This window comes from Crocuta crocuta, unplaced genomic scaffold, assembly GCF_008692635.1.
Source record: "Crocuta crocuta isolate KB4526 unplaced genomic scaffold, BGI_CrCroc_1.0 scaffold189, whole genome shotgun sequence".
Lineage (NCBI taxonomy): Eukaryota > Metazoa > Chordata > Mammalia > Carnivora > Hyaenidae > Crocuta > Crocuta crocuta.
Window position 1 is genome coordinate 4,648,091 of NW_027551564.1, and position 22,351 is coordinate 4,670,441.

At 37.0% G+C, this 22,351-nt stretch overlaps 1 protein-coding gene across 2 annotated transcripts; it reads left to right on the forward strand.

Moving 5' to 3' along the window:
* The first annotated feature begins 392 nt into the window (after window positions 1-392).
* FBXL3 (F-box and leucine rich repeat protein 3) lies at window positions 393-20,809 on the forward strand. Of its 2 annotated transcripts, none has more exons than XM_077750072.1 (5): window positions 393-780; window positions 4,567-4,915; window positions 8,416-8,538; window positions 11,104-11,275; window positions 18,021-20,809. In XM_077750072.1, the coding sequence occupies exons 2-5, from the start codon at window positions 4,568-4,570 to the stop codon at window positions 18,662-18,664; spliced, it is 1,287 nt and encodes a 428-aa protein (XP_077606198.1). In that variant the 5' UTR covers window positions 393-780; window position 4,567; the 3' UTR covers window positions 18,665-20,809. The 2 variants fall into 2 exon arrangements, with proteins under 2 accessions (XP_077606198.1, XP_077606197.1); XM_077750071.1 differs by lacking the exon at window positions 393-780 and adding an exon at window positions 1,066-1,569.
* Window positions 20,810-22,351: the final 1,542 nt, after the last annotated feature.

The following is a 22,351-nucleotide window of genomic DNA, read 5'->3' on the forward strand; positions in this document are numbered from 1 at the left end:
CTCTCCGGGAACCGGGAGGCGGAGGCTCCCAGCTGCACGGACGGTGCGCGCTCTCGGCGGGCGCGGCCCACTCCCCTCCTCCCCTCCGCGGGCCCNAGTCGCTGTGTGGGTCGCTGTGTGGGCCGAGGCGGCGGGGGCCTACGCGGTGGCCGCGGCTAGCTGAAGGAGTCTTTCGCAGCTGCGAGGGGTCCCGGAAGGAGAACGCGGACCGCGTGGGACTGAGAAAGGAGGCTTCTCCCGGGGCAGCCAGAACCGCAGAGGTGGAGCCGCGTTGGCGTCCNGCAGCGTGCGGGCTGCCCCTCGGTGGCGTCGGGCCGGGCGCGGGGCGCGGCGCCCAGACCTTAGAGCCTGCTTGGGGGCGTTTCCCCGCGATGCCTGCTTCAAAACATGTCAACAAGGCGTGGTGCGAGTGCGGGCTCGGGGCCGCCGCCGCCTGGATTGTTAGGGTTGGCGACAGGCACCGTAGAACTCGCGCTCTGCCAGGCCCTTCCCGGCGTGGGCTGTGCCCGTGCGTGTAGCTTGAAAAAACGAGGGGCGTTAAAGATGTCAAAACACTGCTTAGGGCAGAGCGCGTGAGAAATGTCAGGGAGAGCCAATCCGTGGAGGTGGCGCGGGAGGAGGGGACGTCCGGGCCCCGGAGCCCCGTGGAAAACTTGGTCAACTTGTGAGGAGGAGCCGCTTCGCGCCTGCCTACGCGTGGGCAGCGGGTTCACGTGGGGCTGGCGACAGGGATCAGGAAGCAGCCTATTCAGCGATTGACCTGCGTCTCCAAGCTAAGAGGTTAGGTTACTATTATTTTGTCGCTGATGTTCTCCGATTCAATGGCCCAGATCTTTTAAATAGTCTCTCCCACCCCGCCCCCCACACACCTTCTTTCGAAATATTTATAAAAATACCATCAACTCCGAGTTATCTACAGATGATCGCCAGACACATTTTCACTAACACACTTCCTGCCATCTAGTTCTGAGTTAATCTCTTCCCACTGTTTGTTTATTTGTTTTTTTTTTGTATTGCAGCCAAGGGATGGAAATTAATTTTGATCTTAGTTAAAGTAGAACCCAAATGGAAAGGAAATGTGATGCCAAAACAAGCTTTGTAGAGCTGTGTACATACGGGCTTATAAAATTACTACGTGCACAGGTTACCAACAGTATCTAATACAATGCTGGACACACAGCTGAAGTGTTCTGTCCCCTTTTTCTCTGATGAACAAATTTACTACTACTTTCAGGGGGTATGGAAATATTAAGGTTAGTTCAGTAATTCCCTGTGCTGCTCAACTACTCTAGGTTTTCCTCATTAATTTTTTTTTTCCTTTTTCTCTCTTGGTGCTTCACCCTATCAGCCCCTCACCCAGTGCTCTAGTGACCTAAGTTGCATCAATTATTTGGGGCCTAGAAAAGTTGTAGTTTGAAATTGAACCGTTGGAGCCCTGAAGAGGTCTGGTTTTGGTGCTCTACCAAGTCTTACTGACGTTTGTGGTACAGCTTCCTCCTCTGCACTCCTCGTTTTCAATGCAGGAGGGTGTTTTCACTTTGACTAAAAGGAGATAAATACTTCATTGATGTAAGTTCTTTGCAGACCAGTGGATGCTCAGAATTGTTTAATTTTCTATACAGCAGAACTGTGTGTAAATAGATTTAATAAAATACTTTTGGAAGCAATATCAATCTTTGGATGAATAAATGAGACCATCACGGAAAAAAACTGACATTTAAAAATTTTATTAGCTGTCTGCAGTGTTATTTTCATGCATAAATGAGGATAATAGAGACCATTTTTATCAGCATTTGCCCTTGCATTTTTTTCTATTACTAAATATCCTATAATTCTGACATATTACAGTCATATTACATATGACAATTTATGGACTTTTACTCAGCTGTTCACAAACTAGTAAGCACTTAAAATATACTTTGGTGATCATAGTCTTACTGGACCAAGAAATACTATTTCTCATTGTTGCATACTTCTTTTTAATATGTCACCTTTTTCTCCCCTCAACTTGGAGAGGTATTGAAACATACTGTATTTAAAACAGGGCTGTAATTGGTAAAAGAAAGTACCTATTGTTAGCATTAGCAAAGATAATTGTTTAAATAAAGCTGTCATTTTTGTTTATATATTCATATGATCAATGAATCATTCCATCTTGAATAGTAATGGTTTTAGAAAATTTTCTCCAGGAACAGGCAGTCAACATTGTATAATAAGGAGTAGAAATTGTAAAGGCAGCTTCATTCTGCTTTGAATTTCTGTATTTCAAAATTATGAGTAGTTTCAGGTAATCAGAAGAGAAATTATAAGCCACATTATGAGTTTGCTGGGTAGCAAACTCTTTGTTCTTTGACCCAAATATTCTATGCTAAAATTAAGCCTTCAGGATAAGGTAAAGCAGAAAAATGGGTCATAATGACACTGTAACCTCAACCTCTGTGGGACATTATTACCAGAAGGGATTTTTTTTTTAATACTACAGATTATATTGTGGATTATACTATCTACTATCTTTTCACTAAACACATTACAAAATGTATTCTTAGATTCACAAGTAAGTTTTAATGCTCCATAAAACTACCCTCTTGCCGTCACCTCTGTCATTCTGTTTTCTCCTTTCCTCTCTCCTTCCTCAGTAGAATATACATCATTTACTTCACTTTGACTCACATAGTTGGAAGTAGGGTTAATGAGGAATTCATTGCATACATACTAAGACCTCCTGGGCATATTTTAATGGCATGAAGCCCAGGAGACCTTGCTGTTTTGTTTTTTTCCAGCGCCCAGTCCTCTTTCACAAGTTTTGCTAGCTACTGGATAAAGAGAGCCTGCAGAGACCTACTTGGTTAAGAGTCTTTCATATATACATCCTTCAGCCCACGCAGGAATCACAGATTCTTATACAGTGATATGCCAGAAGAAGGGAGTTGGAGCCACAAGCCATCCTTTTCAAAAAACTATGACTCCAAATCCAAAATACTACACTGCCAGAGCTACTCTGTAGGTACAAAAGTGTTACAGGCTCTAAAGTAAATAGGGGTACTAGTGAATAGTCTGCAGTTACTCCCTTTAGTCTGCAATACTTATTTTTCCAAATAACAAATCAAACCAAGACCTGTTTGCCTGATTACAATGTAATTGATTGACATGAAAAGAAATGCATATAATAGAGGCATAGAGGCGCCTGGATGGCTTAGTGGTTAGATGTCCAACTTTTGATTTCAGCTCAGGTCACGATCTCAACAGTTTTGTGAGCTGGAGCCCCATGTCGGGCTCCCTGCGAGCCTGTCTGGGATTCTCTCTCTCCATCTCCCTCTGCCCCTCCCCTGCTTGTGCTCTCTCTGGCAAAAGAATTCACCTGTAATGCCACCACTGTTATCTTACTACTATATTATTTTTTTTTTGGATGATATATCATAGTTTTATTTATTTATTTTTTTTTACAAATAGTTTATTGTCAAATTAGTTTCCNCTATATTATTAATATAATACAATACAGTATAATCCCACTTACTTATTATGGTTAGTTACTACCTTAGTGTGGTGAATCCAGTTCCAGTGTATATTTCTCCATATATAAGCATGTGTTCTTGTATTTTTTCACATACACATTTCATTTCTTTGTCACACACTTTAAAGTCTTTAATACTGGACTGCTTTCCTGTACTTGAGTTCAACATCCTCTATCTTTTTCAAGCTGTTACTATTTAATTCTTCACAAGAATCCTGTGTGTTATCCCCACTTTACAAACTGAAGCACAGGAAGGTCAAGTAACTTGTTCAAGGCCACATAACCAGAGAGGTAGAGCCACCATTCAAACCCAGGGAGCTTGATTCCAGAGCCCATTCTCTTAACCATACTACTATTTTGCAATAAGACTATTTCAGAGAAACAAATGGGATGAAGATAGTACAAATACACAGAATAAACACATACCTATCATTTGGAAATACAACTTCAGGTAAACATTGCAATAGCCAGTGATGTGTTGGAAGAAGAAACTACATTCCAGACCAAACCATGCGTAGTAGGGATGGGTTTGCTTATTTTAAGTAGAGATTGTGTCTGGCAGTAACATACATTACAAACTATTTAATGTGGAGAGATCTATTGGCTACTTGATTCACATCTTCTCTAGAAGATTCCTGGGACTGCGGTTTCCTTGAATTCAAGAACTCACATAGAGCAGGTATCCTTAGATGACTTTTAAGAAAGCTTTAGCAGGTGTCACTGTAGGTTCTTTTTTTAATATTCCTTTTAGTTGACTATAGTTTTTGATTTAGTTTCAGAATCATGCTGTCTCTCCACCCACTACCGCCAGTAATACAATATAAACACAAATGTTTAAAAACACTTGTATAGAATTTGTAAAATAACAGTTGGTCTCCACTGGCATTTTTCATTATATTTTGTCTTGATATTCTTCTTGAATTACTGGTCCAGTTCTTCATGTTTGTGTTTGCATTTATAAGCATACATATATGTATCTCAGTGACCAAATGAATGTTGGATTTATTGCTATTCAAAAGTTAAGTATGAAAAAAATGATGCATTTTTCTGAATAGGATGAAACGAGGAGGAAGAGATAGTGACCATAATTCATCAGAAGAAGATACTGCAGAGAAATCTAAGAAACTGAGGACTACAAATGAGCATTCTCAGACTTGTGATTGGGGTAATCTCCTTCAAGATATTATTCTCCAAGTATTTAAGTATTTGCCTCTTCTTGACCGGGCTCATGCTTCACAAGTTTGTCGCAACTGGAACCAGGTATTTCACATGCCTGACTTGTGGAGATGTTTTGAATTTGAACTGAATCAGCCAGCTACATCTTACTTGAAAGCTACACATCCAGAGCTGATCAAACAGATTATTAAAAGACATTCAAACCATCTGCAATATGTCAGCTTCAAGGTAATACTTTAAATCTTTTTTTTTAAAAATCATATTTAGTGGCTTTTTAAAATCCTAAACCAATATATCTTCTCATGTTTTAAAAATACTGCTTTTTTAGAGAAAGTTCTTAATGATTTAGAAATATTATATATACATTAGAAGCTGCAGTGGGGTGGCTGGGTGGCTCAGTGATTTAAGCTTCCAACTTTGGCTCAGGTATGATCTCATGGCTTGTGAGTTTGAGCCCTGTGTCGGGCTCTGTGCTGACAGAGCCTTGAGCCTGCTTCCAATTCTGTGTCTCCTTCTCTCTCTGCCCCTCCCCTGGTCCCAGTCTGTCTCTGTCTCTCAAAAATAAATGAACATTAAAAAAAATTTTTTTAATCATTTAGAATCTGCAGAAATAATACTTGAGCTGTTACTTTTTTTTTATCATAATTATTCAGAATTTCTTAAGAGAACAGAAGCAACTACTAAATAGGCATAAGTCATTTACCAAAGCTGTCAGTCGCATTGAATTATTGTGAATAAGTTTGAGGAAAAAATACACAATAAAATAAGTAAAAAATGTGAAGGGGTGCCTGGGTGGCTCGGTCATTTGAATGTCCAACTTTCGATTTCACTCAGGTCATAATCCCAGGGTTGTGAGACCTAGTCCCACATTGGGCTCCATACTGAGCGCGGAGCTTCCTTAAGATTCTCTCTCTCCCTCTGCCTGTCTCCTGTGCTCGTTTTCTTTNTGATTGATGAAAACTTAATTGCTATTACTATTTAATAGAGACTGAATTCTGCTTATTGATGGCTTTATGATATGGGGTTTTCAAAGAAAAAGGAGATAAAGAAATTTTATGTAAAAGGTTTAGATGAATATATTTTAGAAATAAAAAAAGGTACATGGAAGAATGCCAAAGAGAACCATTTGTTTCTTTTCATTGCCAGAAGGGACGTACTGCAATTCATGCAGTGATGAGATAATTGAAATGGGGTGGCTTTTTGAGATGTCTAGAGTAGTTTAAGGAATTACAGTGGTTTAGAGGAGTACAGAGGTTTATAGGAGTATGTTTTGTTTTGGGGACGAATGATGGAAGGTAGGCATGTTTAGTAAATCTTTAACATACCTGATAATTGCTGAAAAGTAACACATGAATACCTGATTACCCATAGCTAGCAGTTGTTAAACAGATCAAATTAAACCTAGATAAAGCAGTGGTTCTTAATTCAAGTTCTTTGCCAAAACTAGTCTTGTCTGCGCTCAAGAATATCATTCCTTCTGGAGAATGCTTCTTCTCTCATCTGTATCTGAAGAGGAGAGACCTGGTGGGTCTCCTGATAGGAATGGCTAGACGCATTATGACCATTGTCCCAGAAAAATGCACAACGGCACTTAAGCCACTGGGTATAGGATTGCTAGGTTTAGCAAATATAAATAGAGGATGCCTATTAATTGAGTTTTAACTTTATTTTTATTTTTCTAATGTTTATTTACTTATTTTGAGAGAGTGAGACAAAGAGTGAGCACACACGGGAGGCAAAGATAGAGGGAGAGAGAGAATCCCAAGGGAGCTCCTCACTGTCAACGCAAGAGCCCCACTGGGAACTTGAACTCACGAACTGTGAGATGATGACCTGAGCTGAAATCAAGAGTCAGACACTTAACTGACTGAGACACCTAGGTGCCCTTAATTTAAATTTTAGGTAATCAACAAATAATTTCAAGTGTAAAAATGTCCCATTCATTATTTGGGATATAATACTTATCTAAATGGGTGGTCCTTTATATTATCTGGCAACTCTGAGGGCAAGTGAAAGGGAGATAATCAAACACAAATCCAGGAACTCCTCAAGTGTTGTCCCTCCCTCCACCTTCCCATTAAGAAACTTGAAGAGCGTTCTTTTGGTTTCAGTCATCTATGAGTTGTCTAAGAGTATTCTAATGGTAAATTTTAGAAAAAGATAAGTGTAGTACATTAATCTCCTAGGTCTAAAGACCAATTCCATTCAGGGGATTGGCTGGGTCAGTGTTACTCTTTTACAGCCACGTGGTGCAGTTAAGCTATATCTCTTGTATAACTGTCACAAAACCATTTGTCATGTAAGTTTAAACATTTGTATTGGGGATTGTTTATTTTCCTGAGGAAATAATGTCTGATTTGCAAGAAGCCATATTGCAAGATTCTCTTGAGCTCTTATGATTATATTTGTGTTCTGTTCATCACTGATGAGGCCAGACAGACTTGTGGTCAAGTGTTAGTGGAGAACAATTGTTCTTAAACTTTATGCGCATCATAAATACCTGGAGTGCTTGTTGAGACAAAGATTGCTGGGTCCTACCCCCCAGAGTTTCTGAAAGATGCATCTGGGTTGGGCATGAGAATTTGCATTTCTAACAGGTTCCCAGGTGATGTTGATGTTGTTGGCCCAGGGACCACACTTTAGGAACCACTTGTGTAGAAATACTTAGCCAGAGGAAGGTATTATAAGCAGCTCTGAAACAGTCCATCAGTGTTACAACCAGCTCTTCAGAACATTTTTGGGTTAAGGTAATGTATATCAATCTGGAAATCAAAGTAAACATGTTACTTTTAACTATTGTCTTTTAAGATGTTTTTTTTTAGCTCAGGGAAAAATTTCTCTTGATAGAAGAGCTCCTTCTTTTAAAAAAAATTAAAAAAAAAAATGGGGGAGTGGTGTGCCTTGGTGGCTTAGTCACTAAGGTGTCCATCTTTAGTTCCAGTCAGGATCTCACAGGGTTTGTGAGTTTGACCCCCACGTCAGGCTCTGTGCCGACAGCTTAGAGCCTGGAGCCTGCTTCAGGTTCTGTCTCCCTCTCTCCCTGCCCCTCCCCCACTCGCTCTCTGTCCCTCTCAAAAATAAATAAACATTAAAAACATTTTTTAAAGAAGAGCTCCTTCCTATATCCTAGAGGAGGTTTTTGAGTATATTACTCTTCCCCCAGGAAATGGCTATGCATGAGTGTGTGGGAGCAGCTACTTTTGGTTCAGATTTTCATACTTGACTGGCTGGAGGCCCTCATTTTGCTTCACATTCATCTTTCCATTAAGGTCATTAATGATGATCCAAGGTTGTGATTAATTTGAACCTTCTCAGTAAACAATCACTTTCTGGTGCCTTGAAACATGTATGTATACCATAGACACTGTATTTACATGTAGAATTGGATCCACTACCAAATATATAATGATTTTTCAAAGATTATAAATTCATGTGTTCCATTAGGTTATATATTATATAGTCTGGAATAAATCAACTGAAAAGCCAAGTAAAGTCCTTTTAACATTAAATACATATTCTATCATAACAAAAGTTAAGTCTTCACAATTGCCCTTAAAATTTTTCAGAGGTTCAGAAAAGTCTGACATTGCATGTAAGGGTGAATGATTGAAAGAATATTAATTATTTGTAATGTAATAAACTTATAATTGTTTCTTGTTTCTGTAAAATTAAGGTTACACAGAGAAATGTAAATATATGCATAGGTAAATGGTGTGTTCTTTTCTAAGGTGGACAGCAGCAAAGAATCAGCCGAAGCAGCTTGTGATATATTATCGCAACTGGTAAATTGCTCTTTAAAAACACTTGGACTTATTTCAACGGCTCGGCCAAGCTTTATGGATTTACCAAAGGTATTTGTTAATTTTGTGTTGTTGGCTGTTACCGAGAAATCCAATAGAATCCCTGCTCATTTCTTGTATTGACAATGGGAGTGTAAGAAAAATAGTGTACATAATGGAAAACTAGTTACTGTTTAGAATGTCAGGCAATAGGAGTTTTAATAAAGCTTTTCCTTTTTCTGATCACTTGTGCTGCTTGCTTGGAAGAGTTAAAGAGTGAATGAATTTGCAGAGGTTTCAACAGGATGTATAAAAGAGACTATAACTGAGAAATAAGCATATTAGGAAAAAGACATATAGTAGCTCCTTTTTGGACTTTCAGAGCAGTTTGGTGAAATTACAATTAAAGAAAAGTAGACAGTGCCATTAGGGAGAACAGATATAGCTTACTTATTAAATCTTCTGGTAAATGTGTAAAGATTTATTCCTGAGCAAATTTAGTGCACTTGGATTAATTTACAGATTTTATTTAAAGAAAGCCTTTTTTTTGGGGGGGGTGAACTATTTATGTTCATAAATATGTTCTAACATGAGCCTGCATATAATAAGATGGTATATCTAATAACTAGACTCTTAAGATAGAAAAATAAGTGGATTTTTAGAAAGGCAACTGATAAAGGCCTCCTGGGTGTGTTAGCTAATGTTGGATAGGTTAGCACACAACAGTAATTTGAAAGGTTTTTTTCAGAGTGCACTGCAAACTAAGAGATACCCCTTTACATATGTAACAGTTTAATTTACTAGGATGATTCAGGAAGAAATAGTACTAAATTGAGTGTGTATTATAACTCAGGTGGTTATGGAATGAAATATTTGTAACAAATGTCTCACCAGTTGATTTCAAAGTCTTAATTGGTTTTTAAAAAGGTCCTTTAAATACATACATTTGAGATAAAATGTTTTCCTCCTGTAAAATAAGGGAAATAGAGATTCTGTTCAGCATTTTAAGATTCTAAGTACATGAGTCAGAGCCCTGAGGTTCTCAAACTTAATGTGCATGAAAATCATCTAAGAAATTTGGAAATTTTGGGTTATTTTCCCTATTCGAATTTCCCCTTCCTGTGAACCATCCAGGAGATTCTGAGAGCACTGACTTACATGGCATAGTAGCACCTTGTTCATGCTTCATATGGGAAATGATACATTTTGAATTGATTTTCTATGTATATACCATAGTTAAAAAACATATATGGTATATGTAAAACATACCGTATTATAAGGTATGCTGAACAAATTTAATTTCCCTTTTTTTCCTTATTACCCAGGATTATCATTATACAGATGCTAGTACTGTAATTACATGTAGTAGTTTTGTCTTTGGGAACTATGATGCATCTGGAATGGCTTCTTTCCTTATTAAATGGGCCTAAGATGCTCATGTTATTCCTCACCGGCCCCCACCCTCAATTTTGCCTCTTGTAGAAGATTGAAATAGGGTGTTGCTATACCTTGGAAATCCTGGAAGAATTGTAGAGAACATGAAAGAAGTATATTTGACCAGAGATATTAAATCTGAGGGAAATGGGAAAAGAACACAGAGATGCAGTCATGAGTGTACTAATGAAATGTGATTGTACAGATATAATTGAGTTTGAGGTGAATATATTAGGATAAAGAGTTAACATTTAAATAGGCAAAAAGTTATTTAATCAAAATTTAAGTAGTTAACCAGTTATTTAATTGTAGAGGAAAATTAGGGAGTGTCATCATGAAAATGATGTTTCCTTGTACTTTATTGGCTCTTAGCTTGCCCTCATTCCTTTTCATTGCTGTAGTGAATTTATAAAGCTAAGTGGAGCTTGAGGTTGGTTATCTAGAGGAAAGTGTTGGAGCATATGTTGACCTCTCTTTCCTACTCCTGGATTCTTTGTCTGTTGGTTTTAGCTGATTCCATGTTACATACTCTGACCATGCTTTGATTCCTGCTGCCCTACAGTGGTTCCTTGAGGTCATATTCTGTGTCCAAGAAATATTACATGTATATAATAAATGGAATAATAATAATTGGTACATTTGTGGAAAAATACATTAAGATAAATGGCTTGAAAATATTATACATAATTTAACATATTTAAAGGAGTTTTAAACTTGGAATTTTATGTAGGTATGATTTTGCTTCTTTTAGAATCAATTTTTCCATGAGCTTTTTGTATTCTAAGTGAGTCTGAGTTGATATTTTAATTTCTAATGATTATGGTAATAATTTTATTACTATTTTAATGGTCATTAACTATCAGACCAAAAAAGAATGCAGTTCAGTGTCACAAAACACTGGACGTATTCTCATCGGATTCTGTAATTCATCTTTTTACTTACCAGTCATTATTGTGATTTAGAGGCTTGAAATCTCTTTTTTCTACAGGTAAAAAAGCTTTTCTCAAATACAGCAAATAGTCACCTCCATTTTTTATGATCTCCCCAACAACGGAGTGTCAGAATGCTACCCCTAAAACAGTATGGAATATATCATTAGCGGTCACATGAACCATATATGTCTTATATGAACACCCTCCCCTCCCCCCCAATTCTCATGTCTCATAATGAAGCTTTTTTTTTTTCCATTTTTTTGCTTTTCAGTCTCACTTTATTTCTGCACTGACAGTAGTGTTTGTAAATTCCAAATCCTTGTCATCGCTTAAGATAGATGATACCCCAGTAGATGATCCATCCCTCAAAGTACTAGTGGCCAACAACAGCGATACACTCAAGCTGCTGAAAATGAGCAGCTGTCCTCACGTCTCTCCTGCAGGTATGTTGTCTTTTTTGCCAGGTAACATTTTACTAAAATGTACAGATGTATTAAATTAAAACTGATCATTAAACTTGAGGGTAGGTTAATATGATTATTTCATCTCCTTGAGAGCTGCATAAAATATGCATAAACAAATTTTTAATGTCATAATACAGTAGCATAAATTTCTGTAGCATTCCTAGCCTAGACACTTAGTTTCAACTTAGTTTTTACTCTTATTTAGCAGCTTGTGTCCAATCTGTGCTAGAAAATGGATAAATTAAAAAAAAAAAAAAAAAAAAANAAAATAGAACTTTCTTTAATTGTAGTTGAGCCAGCCAGGTAGGTTTTGAATCAGAGCAATCTCATAATTGCTTTTCTTCTCACTGCGGAAAGGGAGGAGAGTTGCGTTGAAGTTGCCACCTTACATTTTGCAAGATAACCCTTTTCCTAATTTGAATTTTGGAGCCAAGAACCCATCAAATGGGGAATAGCATTGGGAAAGCTCGTTCCAACTTTTCTTGTATAGAATTTTCTGAGCATTAATTCATTCATTATTCAGTTGCAGATCACTTAAATTTCAAATAGTTTGTATTGTAAAGTAAGTATAAACTCACACTTGGTATTACTACTTTCTGATGCTTCACTTCTGACACATTCTCCCTCTGTTGACATCCCTCCCAGTCTTTTGGCTGTGTTATTTGGGAAACCTATTTTTAAAAGACGATGTTAAATCCTTGATGTCTTTACAAAATACTTCCTACCTTCTTGCCATGACTAAAGCCTGGCCTTCCCCCAAGAAAGTGATTTCCTCTTGGATGGAGATTACTTACACAGTGTCCTACTTCTCCTACAGGGAGGATGTTGGTGACAGGAATGGCTATTACAGTATTTCCCTAGCTGCTTCTGCCACTTCCAGATTATTACTGAAGATGATAATCTAAATAGTCTGGAACTTAAAGAAGAATAGACTTTGGGCAGTTACTTCTTACATGACCTTGGTCACATTTTCTATGTACTATATGGGTTGCTATGGGAGCAAGGTCCATACTTTATAGCTTTATAATGTACAGGGTCTTTTGTATCTTGACCTCCACCTATCTCTTTAATCTTGTTTGCTACTCATTCACATATAGCTTTTACTGTAGTCCTATACAACTACAGTTCTTTGTACCTGTGCATGTGTGGTTAGTGCACTGTGCTTTGTGGAATACTTTTTTTCCTCCCACTTCTTAATCCAGCAACTCTAGGCCAGCCTTTAGAATTCAGCTCAGATGATCCGGTTTTGTTCTTATTTTCTCCTCTCTGGTTTAGAACCACCATGTGTGGTTAAGAATGTAACTTAACAGCACTTCCCACTCTATATGAGAGCTTTGGGTCTCTGGTTTCTCAGTGAGACTATGAGTTCATTATTCTCTTTACGCTGTTACATCTTATATTCATTTACTTTTATTAAATATACACATCAGTTGTGATAGAATAGTATAAACTTGCTTGATCTTACCTCATGGCTTTTGGGCAAGTTGTTCAGGAAGGGAAAGGAAATGAAAGAGAGCACTTGAAATACTTTTAAATTTAAGAATATAACCTTAGACGATTTTAATTTAAAATTTAACATTTGCATATTTTCTTTCTATATTTTGCATATTGGGATTATTTCTTTTTCTAAGTTGAAATTAAGAGCTTTTTTCTGTTCTTTAGTCACTGAATATTTTATCAAACAATTTTTCCTATTTCACATAGTCCTTATAATTGTCTACTACTTGATGTCTACTACTATTACTACCATTTGACGCTAGTGCCTGTTGACTCTGGTACCATATTATGTCTTGTTTTCTTTCTTCCTCTTTGATTGTTCCTACCATTTTTTTTGGTGATTCCTCTTTTCATTCCTTAAATTTTGGTGTTTCACTGTGTTCTGTGCTGAGTCCTTTTTGTCTTACTATGTGAGCTCTGGGCTGTGTTATCATCGTCTGTGGTGTCAGTTATTTTCTGTATGTTAACACTTCCTACTTACAGTGTCTCTGGAACTCCAGAACTATGTGTTGAGCTGCCAGTGGCCCAGTTCCTCTAGAATGTCTCACTGGTACTTCAGAAGAATGGATTTTCTTCTCCCACTATCTAAATCTCTTGCTTTTTTTCCTTTGTGCTGTCTCAGTAAATGGCTCCATCCATCTAGTTGTCAAGGACCTGACAGACATCCTTGATTCTTCCTACCCTTCCTTTCTACATCCCTTTAGTCACCAAGGCCTGGTGATTCCATCATTGAAATATGCCTTGAGTTCTACACTGTGGACTGAAGATTTGTGTTGATCCCCTCCTCAGACCTCTCCCAGGTCTCCTATTCATATTAGTAAAGCCCTAGGCTGCAGTGTGGTAGTATTTAGAGGTAGATTGGGAGATAGTTAGGTCATGAGGGTGGAGGTCTCATAAATGGCATTAGTGCTCTTATAAGAAGAGAGAGGAGAGAGATGATCTCTTTTTCACCATGTGTAGACACAGGGAGAAGGTGGCTATCCACAAGCCAGGAAGAGTTGTGGACCTCTTCAGAATCTTACCATGCTAGCATCCAGCTTGGACTTCCAGGCTCCAGCACTGTGAAGAGTAAATGTTTATTGCTTCAGCCACCCTGTCTGTGGTATTCTCTTAAGCAGCTCGAACTAAGACATTCTGCCTTCTTCATCTCTACTCTTACTCGTCTAGTACAGGTCCTGGTAATCTTTGTGCAGTACCCTCTTACACTAATTTCCTAACTTGCAGCTTGTTCTTCTCTAATGTGTTTTCCATGCTACAGAGTAATCTTTCTAAAATATAAATCAGATTTTTTTCTCCAGTTTTCTTCAGGTCTTCTCACTGTGCTTTAGATAATATCCAAGCTGAGGCTGACAAGGTCCCATATGATCTAGCCCTTGCCTGTCTGTGGGGCTTCATCCTTTAAGATGTTACCTTACTTTCATACTGTATGTTGACCTGAAGGCTTGAAATGCTTCAGTTCTTGGAATGCTTGTGTTTCTTCCATGTGTGGGTAGTTCACACAGGAAATACTGTTCACTTTCCTTCTCCCGTATCTTTTGCTCTAGCTTGTGCTTTCTAATTCTCTATGTCTCACTGTGTTAGTTCTGGGAAACCTTCCCTGATTTCCCTTGTTATGACTCCCAGAGCATTCTTGTTTAATTATCTGCTGCCTGCTGTTAGGATAAGGACGTTTTGTTCATGTTGTATCTTTACCATCCTAGCACCTGTGCTTGACATATAAGACACTCATTAATTAATAGCTGAACTAATGAACATTTAGTTACTTAGTGTCCTGTGTTCTTGATAAGCCAACATTTGCCTTATAATTCTTTTAAGGTTGGATACTTGTTTCTACGTTTTTGCTGTGATTTAAAAAATGAACCATTTTGGCACATAGCAGTTTGTGTCTATCAGTTTCTTCCATAGGACAGATGATTAACTGGAAGAACTAGGTCATAGGGTCCAGATCTTTTTTATGCTTTTTGCTGTATTCTAAATGAGTTGTATGAATTTATAATACTACCAACAATATTTGGTATTGTTTCTGTACAATACCCGAAACGTATTGGTTTCTGTACACATTTTAGCATGTATCAGTGTTTCATTTCTTTTTATTGCCAAATATTCCCTTGTATGGATTGTACCATGTTTATCTATTGATCATTTGATCGATATTTGCATTATTTTCACCTTTTGACTATTATGAACTGTGCTGCTCTGAAAATTCCTTTATAAGATTCTGTGTGAACAGATGGTTTAATTTCTTTTGGGTATATACCTAGGAGTGGAATTGCTGAATTATATAGTAACTGTTTAAGTTTCCTATTGCTGCATAACTAACAACTACAAATTTAGCACGTTAAACTGACACTCTTTTGGTAGTGTCACAGCTCTGTAGATCAGAGCTACAGCCATTGCTTAGCTAGCTTCTCTGCATAGCCAGAGAAGCTCTGAGACTGACTACTTTTCTGTAACTGGCCAAAGAAAACTCAGCTTTTAAAGGGCTCATGTGATTAGATTAGAACCGCCTGGACAATCATATTAAAGTCAACTGTGCGATATAATGTAATCATGGGAGTGGTATCTTACAGGTGCTAGGGATTAGGTTGTAAATTCTTAGGGACCACTTTCAGAATTATGCCTGCCACAACTGCTTTAAATTTTTTTTCCACATTTATTTATTTTTGAGAGACAGAGAGAGAACACAAGTTGGGGAGGGGCAGAGAGAGAAGGAGACACAGAATCTGAAGTAGGCTCCAGGCTCTGAGCTGTCAGCACAGAGCCTAACGCAGGGCTTAAACTCACAAAATGTGAGATCATCACCTGAGCCAAAGTCAGACACTTAACTGACTGAGCCACCCAGGTGCCCCAGAACTACTTTAATAGTTATTAAATGATATCTCAGTTTCTTCTATTTGCATCTTTGGTTACCATGCCCCATGTATTTGTTTTCTGTTTATATCAAGCTTTATAAGATTGCAAAGAACAGAGATGTGTTCAGGTTACCTTGGGTAATGAGGGTTTATTTCAAAGTACATACATCCCTTGTAGAGAACAGAAACTTTGTAGTGGCTGAAGAGTACAGCACAGATGTCTTATTCCCTCTTTCGGGGACTCTTTTGTGATTCAGGCTATCTCTTTATTGATTTCGTTGCCTATATTTTCCCACTGCTGTTAAGCTTTGGCTTATTGGTGCCTCTGTCTTGTCACTTCTCAAGTAGTAGTTAAGCGCATGAACTTAAGAGTCACTCAGTCTGTGTTTGTAGCTGCATCAACTTCAAAATAGAAATAATTTATTTTTCTAGATTTTTTTGAGTATATATGGTGTACCGTATCTAGTACCTGACATATCATACTTGTACAATAAATAATAGATAATATGATGTATGTTTTGTTTCTATCCTTGTTTCTAAACACAAGAAAAGAAATGGTTTGACTGGGTCATATATCAAGTACTACAGGCTCCCTGGGATAGAATTCCAATACAAGGCCATTTCAGAGATTAGATCTGCTTGATCGGGGTTTGGGGCAGTTCTGAAGCACAGTGTGGGAACCATTTATGGAACTGATTTCTGGATATATTAGAGTTTGTTAGTTATAATTACTATATCCATTAATGGAAATTGGTTAGTTAACTTTGAGTCATTTATCTAGTGGTATCTTGGTATTTTTATTTTTTTAGAAATTTGATGTTTGTTACATACTATTAGCTGTTAAAAAACTCTTTGTTGCTCACTTGATAGAAACCTTTTTTAAAAACCTCTCAAAAGTTTTTAGTTACATAAGATTCTTTTATGTGGCTTTACATTTTTTTCTTTTTAATTAGAATTAGTTTTTTAATTTCCAAAAGTGTCTTTTGGCCTCTGTAGCGATGACCATGTAATTTTTCTTGCTTAATCTATAAGTTTGGTGTTAATAATCAATTTTTTTTTTTTAAATGTTTTATTTATTTCTGAGAGAGAGAGACAGCGTGAACAGGGGAGGACCAGAGAGAGAAGGAGACACAGAATCCGAAACAGGCTCCAGACCCTGAGCTGGCAGCACAGGGCCCGACATGGGGCTCGAACCCACGAATCGTGAGATCATGACCTGAGCCAAAGTCAGACGCTTAACCGACTGAGCCACCCAGGCGCCCCAATAATCAATTTTTTTTTTTTTAATATGACACTGTCTATGCATTACTGGGGTAAACCTTTGTTATGGTACATTAACATACACCGAACCCTTGAACCACATGGGTTTGAACTGTGGGTCCACATACATGTGGATTTTTCATAAATACAGTATTCTACTGTAAATATATTTTTTTGTATGATTTTCTTAATATTTTCTTTTCTCTAACTTTGTTGTAAGAATGTAGTATATAATACACAAATATGTATTAATTGACTATGTTATATCTGGCTAACAGTTGGCTATTAATAATGAAGTGAGAAGTCAAAAGTTATACATATTCAACTATACAGTAGTCAGTGCCCCTAACCCCTGTGTTGTTCAAGGGTCATCTGTATTTATTAATAATTTATAATTGTTGAGGTGCCTGGATGGCTCAGTTGGTTAAGTGTCTGACTCTTGGTTTCGGCTCAAGTCATAGTCATACAGTTTCATGAGTTTGAGCCTTGTATCGGGCTCTGCACTGACATCCCTGAGCCTGCTTGGGATTCTCTGTCTCTCTCTCTGCCCCTCCCCTACTTGCACTGTCTCTCTCTCTCTCTAAATAAACTGTAAAAAAAATTCTTAATTGTTGTAAGTTGATAAGTGAGCCTTATATCTTTTTATGGTATGAGGTTTAGAATTGGTCTCATTTTCTTATAGACAGAATTAGTAATAGGTTTTATTTTTTTTATTTTTTAAAATATTTTTATTTATTTCTAGGAGAGAGAGAGACAGCGTGAGCAGGGGAGGGTCAGAGAGAGAGGGAGACACAGACTCTGAAATAGACTCCAGGCTCTGAGCTGGCAGTCAGCACAGAGCCCAACGCGGGGCTCGAACCCACGAACCGTGAGATCATGACCTAAGTGAAAGTCGGACGCTTAACCGACTAAGCCACCCAGGCGCCCCTAGTAATAGGTTTTTAAATGTTTGTGACTTTCTGCTAGTTCAGCCATATAACCAAATTTTAAACTGTAGAGCTTTGTAAGGGAAATATGGTAATATTTTTTTGAAGACACGTACTTGATTAAATTTTTTGAACAGATAATGAACTTGTACAAAAATTTGTAAATAATTAGGTCTTTTTTCTTCCTAGGCATCCTTTGTGTGGCTGATCAGTGTCACGGCTTACGTGAGCTGGCTCTGAATTACCACTTGCTAAGTGATGAATTGCTGCTGGCTTTATCTTCTGAAAAACATGTTCGATTAGAACATTTGCGCATTGATGTAGTAAGTGAGAATCCTGGACAGACACACTTCCATACTATTCAGAAAAGCAGCTGGGATGCTTTCATCAGACATTCACCGAAAGTGAACTTAGTGATGTATTTTTTTTTATATGAAGAGGAATTTGATCCATTCTTTCGGTATGAAATACCTGCCACCCATCTTTACTTTGGGAGATCAGTAAGCAAAGATGTGCTTGGCCGTGTGGGAATGACATGCCCTAGACTAGTTGAACTAGTAGTATGTGCTAATGGATTACGGCCACTTGATGAAGAGTTAATTCGCATAGCAGAACGTTGTAAAAATTTGTCAGCTATCGGACTAGGGGAATGTGAAGTCTCATGTAGTGCCTTTGTTGAGTTTGTGAAGATGTGTGGTGGCCGCCTGTCTCAATTATCCATTATGGAAGAAGTATTAATTCCTGACCAAAAATACAGCTTGGAGCAGATCCACTGGGAGGTGTCCAAGCATCTTGGTAGGGTGTGGTTTCCAGACATGATGCCTACTTGGTAAAGACTGAGTGATGTAGGGCATGATGAATAGCACCTTAACATTAAGGATATTGTATTATAATAAGAGTTTATTTCCTATAGTTCTGATGTAATTCTACTATTTTGTGGCATGGAAATTTGATACCTGCATTGAATATATAAGGATTGTTTATTGGAAGACCCATAGACCACTTTTGGTCAGAAAACTTCATCTGTTTCTTTAGCCTAACAGCAGTCAAATCTCAGAAAAAAATTTTTAAATGTGGTTCAGATCTGAAAGTAATAGTCCGTTATAAAGATGAAACATTTTACAGCCTAAAAGAAACAAAACCTATATAATATCCAAGAAGTGAGTACTAAGAAGTTTTCCAAAATGTTATGTTTTCTATGCATTTTTTTAAAATGTAAACTTGACATTTTAGGGTCTTCAGTTATACATACACCTGTTATAAGGTGTTTAATATAGCTCAGGACAGTGAGCATTTTGTGAGAAAAATGTAGGCTATATCATATCGAATGAAAGAAATTGGTTGAATGTTCTCAGATATGTTACAGAGCTGTTTAAAGAGATATGTATAAGTAATTGGATCTGTTAGAAAATTGGTTTGTGTCACACAGTGGTTATTATAGAAGGATAATAAACAGAGCCAAGATCAAATTAAAAGAAAATAAACAGAATAGAAGGGAGGCAGTGTTTAGTTTTGTATAAACTTTCAGGTTTGCTCGATAATCTGCTAAACCATATAAATTCTCTTCTGTGATATATTACTATGTATGTGACACTTTGAGGCATCCTATGTAAAGTAAGGAATGCTTTGCCAGTTTTCCTTGGTTTTGTTTCTTTGTTTAAGCTAGTTTTGAGTATTATATACATTAATTGAAATGAAAAGCTTATCTATTTAAAAAAGCCAAATTGAGGTAATTAAAGGTAGAACTTTAAAATGTTTATAAATTATTTCCACGAAAGAATATTATTCTCCAGTGAATTTTAGTGATGGCTCATTTTCCATTTTGGAATTAAATAGTTACATAAGTAGAATTTCAAAAATCATAAAAGGAACACCACTTGTTCAGTATAAACAAGTGAACTCAACACAGGATATATTTAAGTTCATATTCATATTTTTGAGTAAATATCACTCAGTGGACTGGAAAATTTTAATAGAAAAATGTCTGCAATTTTGTGATTGTTAATTTGGTTAAAATGCTATTTTATATTATTTAAGTTAGGTAGCATTTTTATTATTTTCATATGAATAAAGGTAAACCATACATTGCTATAAAAAATACTAAGTTTGGGGCTACATTTAGTTGTTTTTAGGTATTATATAAGCTTTGATTCTGAGCACTAATGCTAGTAGATGTTACCTTCCTAAGGGAAATTAGAAGTGATTTACCCCCAATGGAATAATATAGTAATGCTTGAAACTTTTAGAAAGCATCATTATGGAAGCTAACAGTCTTACAGCTCTAATCTATTTTTTAAATAGATTACCTTCCTAAGAATAAAGTAAGAGGTGATTTTCTACCTAATTTATACTTTTCAAAAGTCATGGTGTTCTGGCCACATGCAAATGAGAAGAAAAGAGGCTGATCCAGACTTGGAAATTAAATGCAATTATTGTAGTATTTTCCCTTCCTACTAAATAATCAAAAGCTTTATACAAGAAATACATGTGATAGTGGATAAGCCTTTTTTCCCTTGAACAACTTTGGAAAATGGATTTGACAGTACATAATCAGTTCTACTAACCAAAGCTTTACTTAGAAATTTACTTTTTTGTACAAACTGAATTATATAATGCTTGAAATACCTTAAGTCACTTTATAAGCAAAATGCATAGCACTTACTTTGTTTATACTGTAAGTATATGTTAAATGCTTTTATCAATTTGAGAATAAAGATAGTTACTAATGCTGTTGTATTATTATAATTTTTAATTATACTACACTAACATATATATATTTGGTTTCCCAACAAGTTAAACTTATAAATTTATGGTTTTAGTTTCAAATTTGTATTTGATGAATACAGCGTTTAATTTTGAATACGTTTATGGTAAAATGACTATTATAAAGATGTAAGATTAGGTAAATGAGGTCTATTCTTGAAATAAGTTCTGATGACTAAAGTGATAGAAAATAAAAACTCACCATGAAATGTAAACTTACTTTTCAAATTTTGTAAATGGTTGTTAAAAAGAATAGGCTCTTTGTTTTTAGAATAAGAATTTATAAAACAGATTACTTTGAAATAGAATTCTTAGTGAAAGTCCTTGAACCCAGGTAGCCTTTTCATAGAGAAATGTCTTACATAAATTCATAGAATCAGAATCGTTCTGGGGCACCTGGGTGGCCCAGTCAGTTAAGCATTCGACTTTGGCTCAGATCATGATCTCATGGTTTGTGAGTTTGAGCCCCGCATTGGGCTCTATGCTGACAGCTCAGAAGCCTGAAGCCTGCTTCTGATTCTGTGTCTCTCTCTATCTCTGCCCTTTCCCTGCTCAATCTGTCTCTGCCTTTCTCTCAAAAAAAACATAAAAAATTTAAAAAGAATAATTCTTAAACTATTGAAACTATTTTCATTTCCTATTTTAACAACTTCCAGAAAATAACTTCAATTTCCCTTGGTAATCTGGGATAGTAACAATACTATCAGGAAAAAAAAAAGCATGACTAAAGATTAAATCAATTTATTGCATTCAAAAATAATTTTTTGTATTTATGGAAAAGCTTAGAATAGATATATGGGAGGGGTTGGTGTGAAGAAGGCTCAGGCCTGAACTAGGTCATTTTTTTTTTTAAGGTTTTTATTTATTTTTAAGAAAGGGAGAGGCACAGAGTAGGAGCAGGGGAGGAGCAAAGAGAGAGGGAGACACAGAATCCAAGGCAGGCTCCAGGCTCTGAGTTGTCAGCACAGAGCCCGGTGCAGGGCTTGAACCCATTAAGGGTGAGATCATGACCTTAGCCCAAGTTGGACACTCAACCAACTGAGCCACCCGGGTGCCTCATGAACTAGGTCTTTTAAGAAGCTGTAAGTAACTCCTACCCCATACGTAGCTGGGAACAATCTTTGCAGACTCCAGATTCAGTTTATATGTGGTTTTAAAGTTATCAAGCAGCCAGAAAAATTTTACCTGCTTCCTGACACCCAACTTTACTTTAAACACAAGGACAGGTCTTAGGGCATATAAAGTGGACACAAAGCCCTTTACTCCACAAGTGAACTAAGAGCTTATCCTCAGAATAATCAATCAAGTAAAAGAATGTAAGATTAATAGCCTATCTTGTTTTAAGTAGGGGAGAGAAAATGTAGATAGGAAAGTTTGAGAACACAGCAACCTATTTGGACAATGAAGGTTAAATAGGAAGATGGCGGAAACAAACTGGCCAGCCCAGCCAAACTTTGGCTCTGAACAGGGAAAAGGCATGTGTGTGGTTTTGGAACATTGTTCTTTATATAACATACCAACAATCTTAAAAAAAAAAAAAAAAAAGTCATCTTAAAGGAACTGAAGTCCCAAAAAATTCATTAAGTGCCACCAGATCAGATTATAAAACTGACGTTTACTAAGACCTTACTTCCTGATTTCAAAGGAGCCAATATTGAAGTTTCCAAATATTTAATGTTTAGCAGTTTTAACCTTTTGACTGTGTTCCTGTATGTACGTATTAAATTATACTTGATGGCACTTTGAGTATACTTAAT

Excerpts from the sequence above, each read along its gene's own strand:
- FBXL3 (XM_077750071.1), top strand. Across the intron at positions 4,916-8,415 it reads TGCAATATGTCAGCTTCAAG|GTGGACAGCAGCAAAGAATC; the intron begins GTAATACTTTAA and ends TTCTTTTCTAAG. Across the intron at positions 11,276-18,020 it reads TCCTCACGTCTCTCCTGCAG|GCATCCTTTGTGTGGCTGAT; the intron begins GTATGTTGTCTT and ends TTTTCTTCCTAG.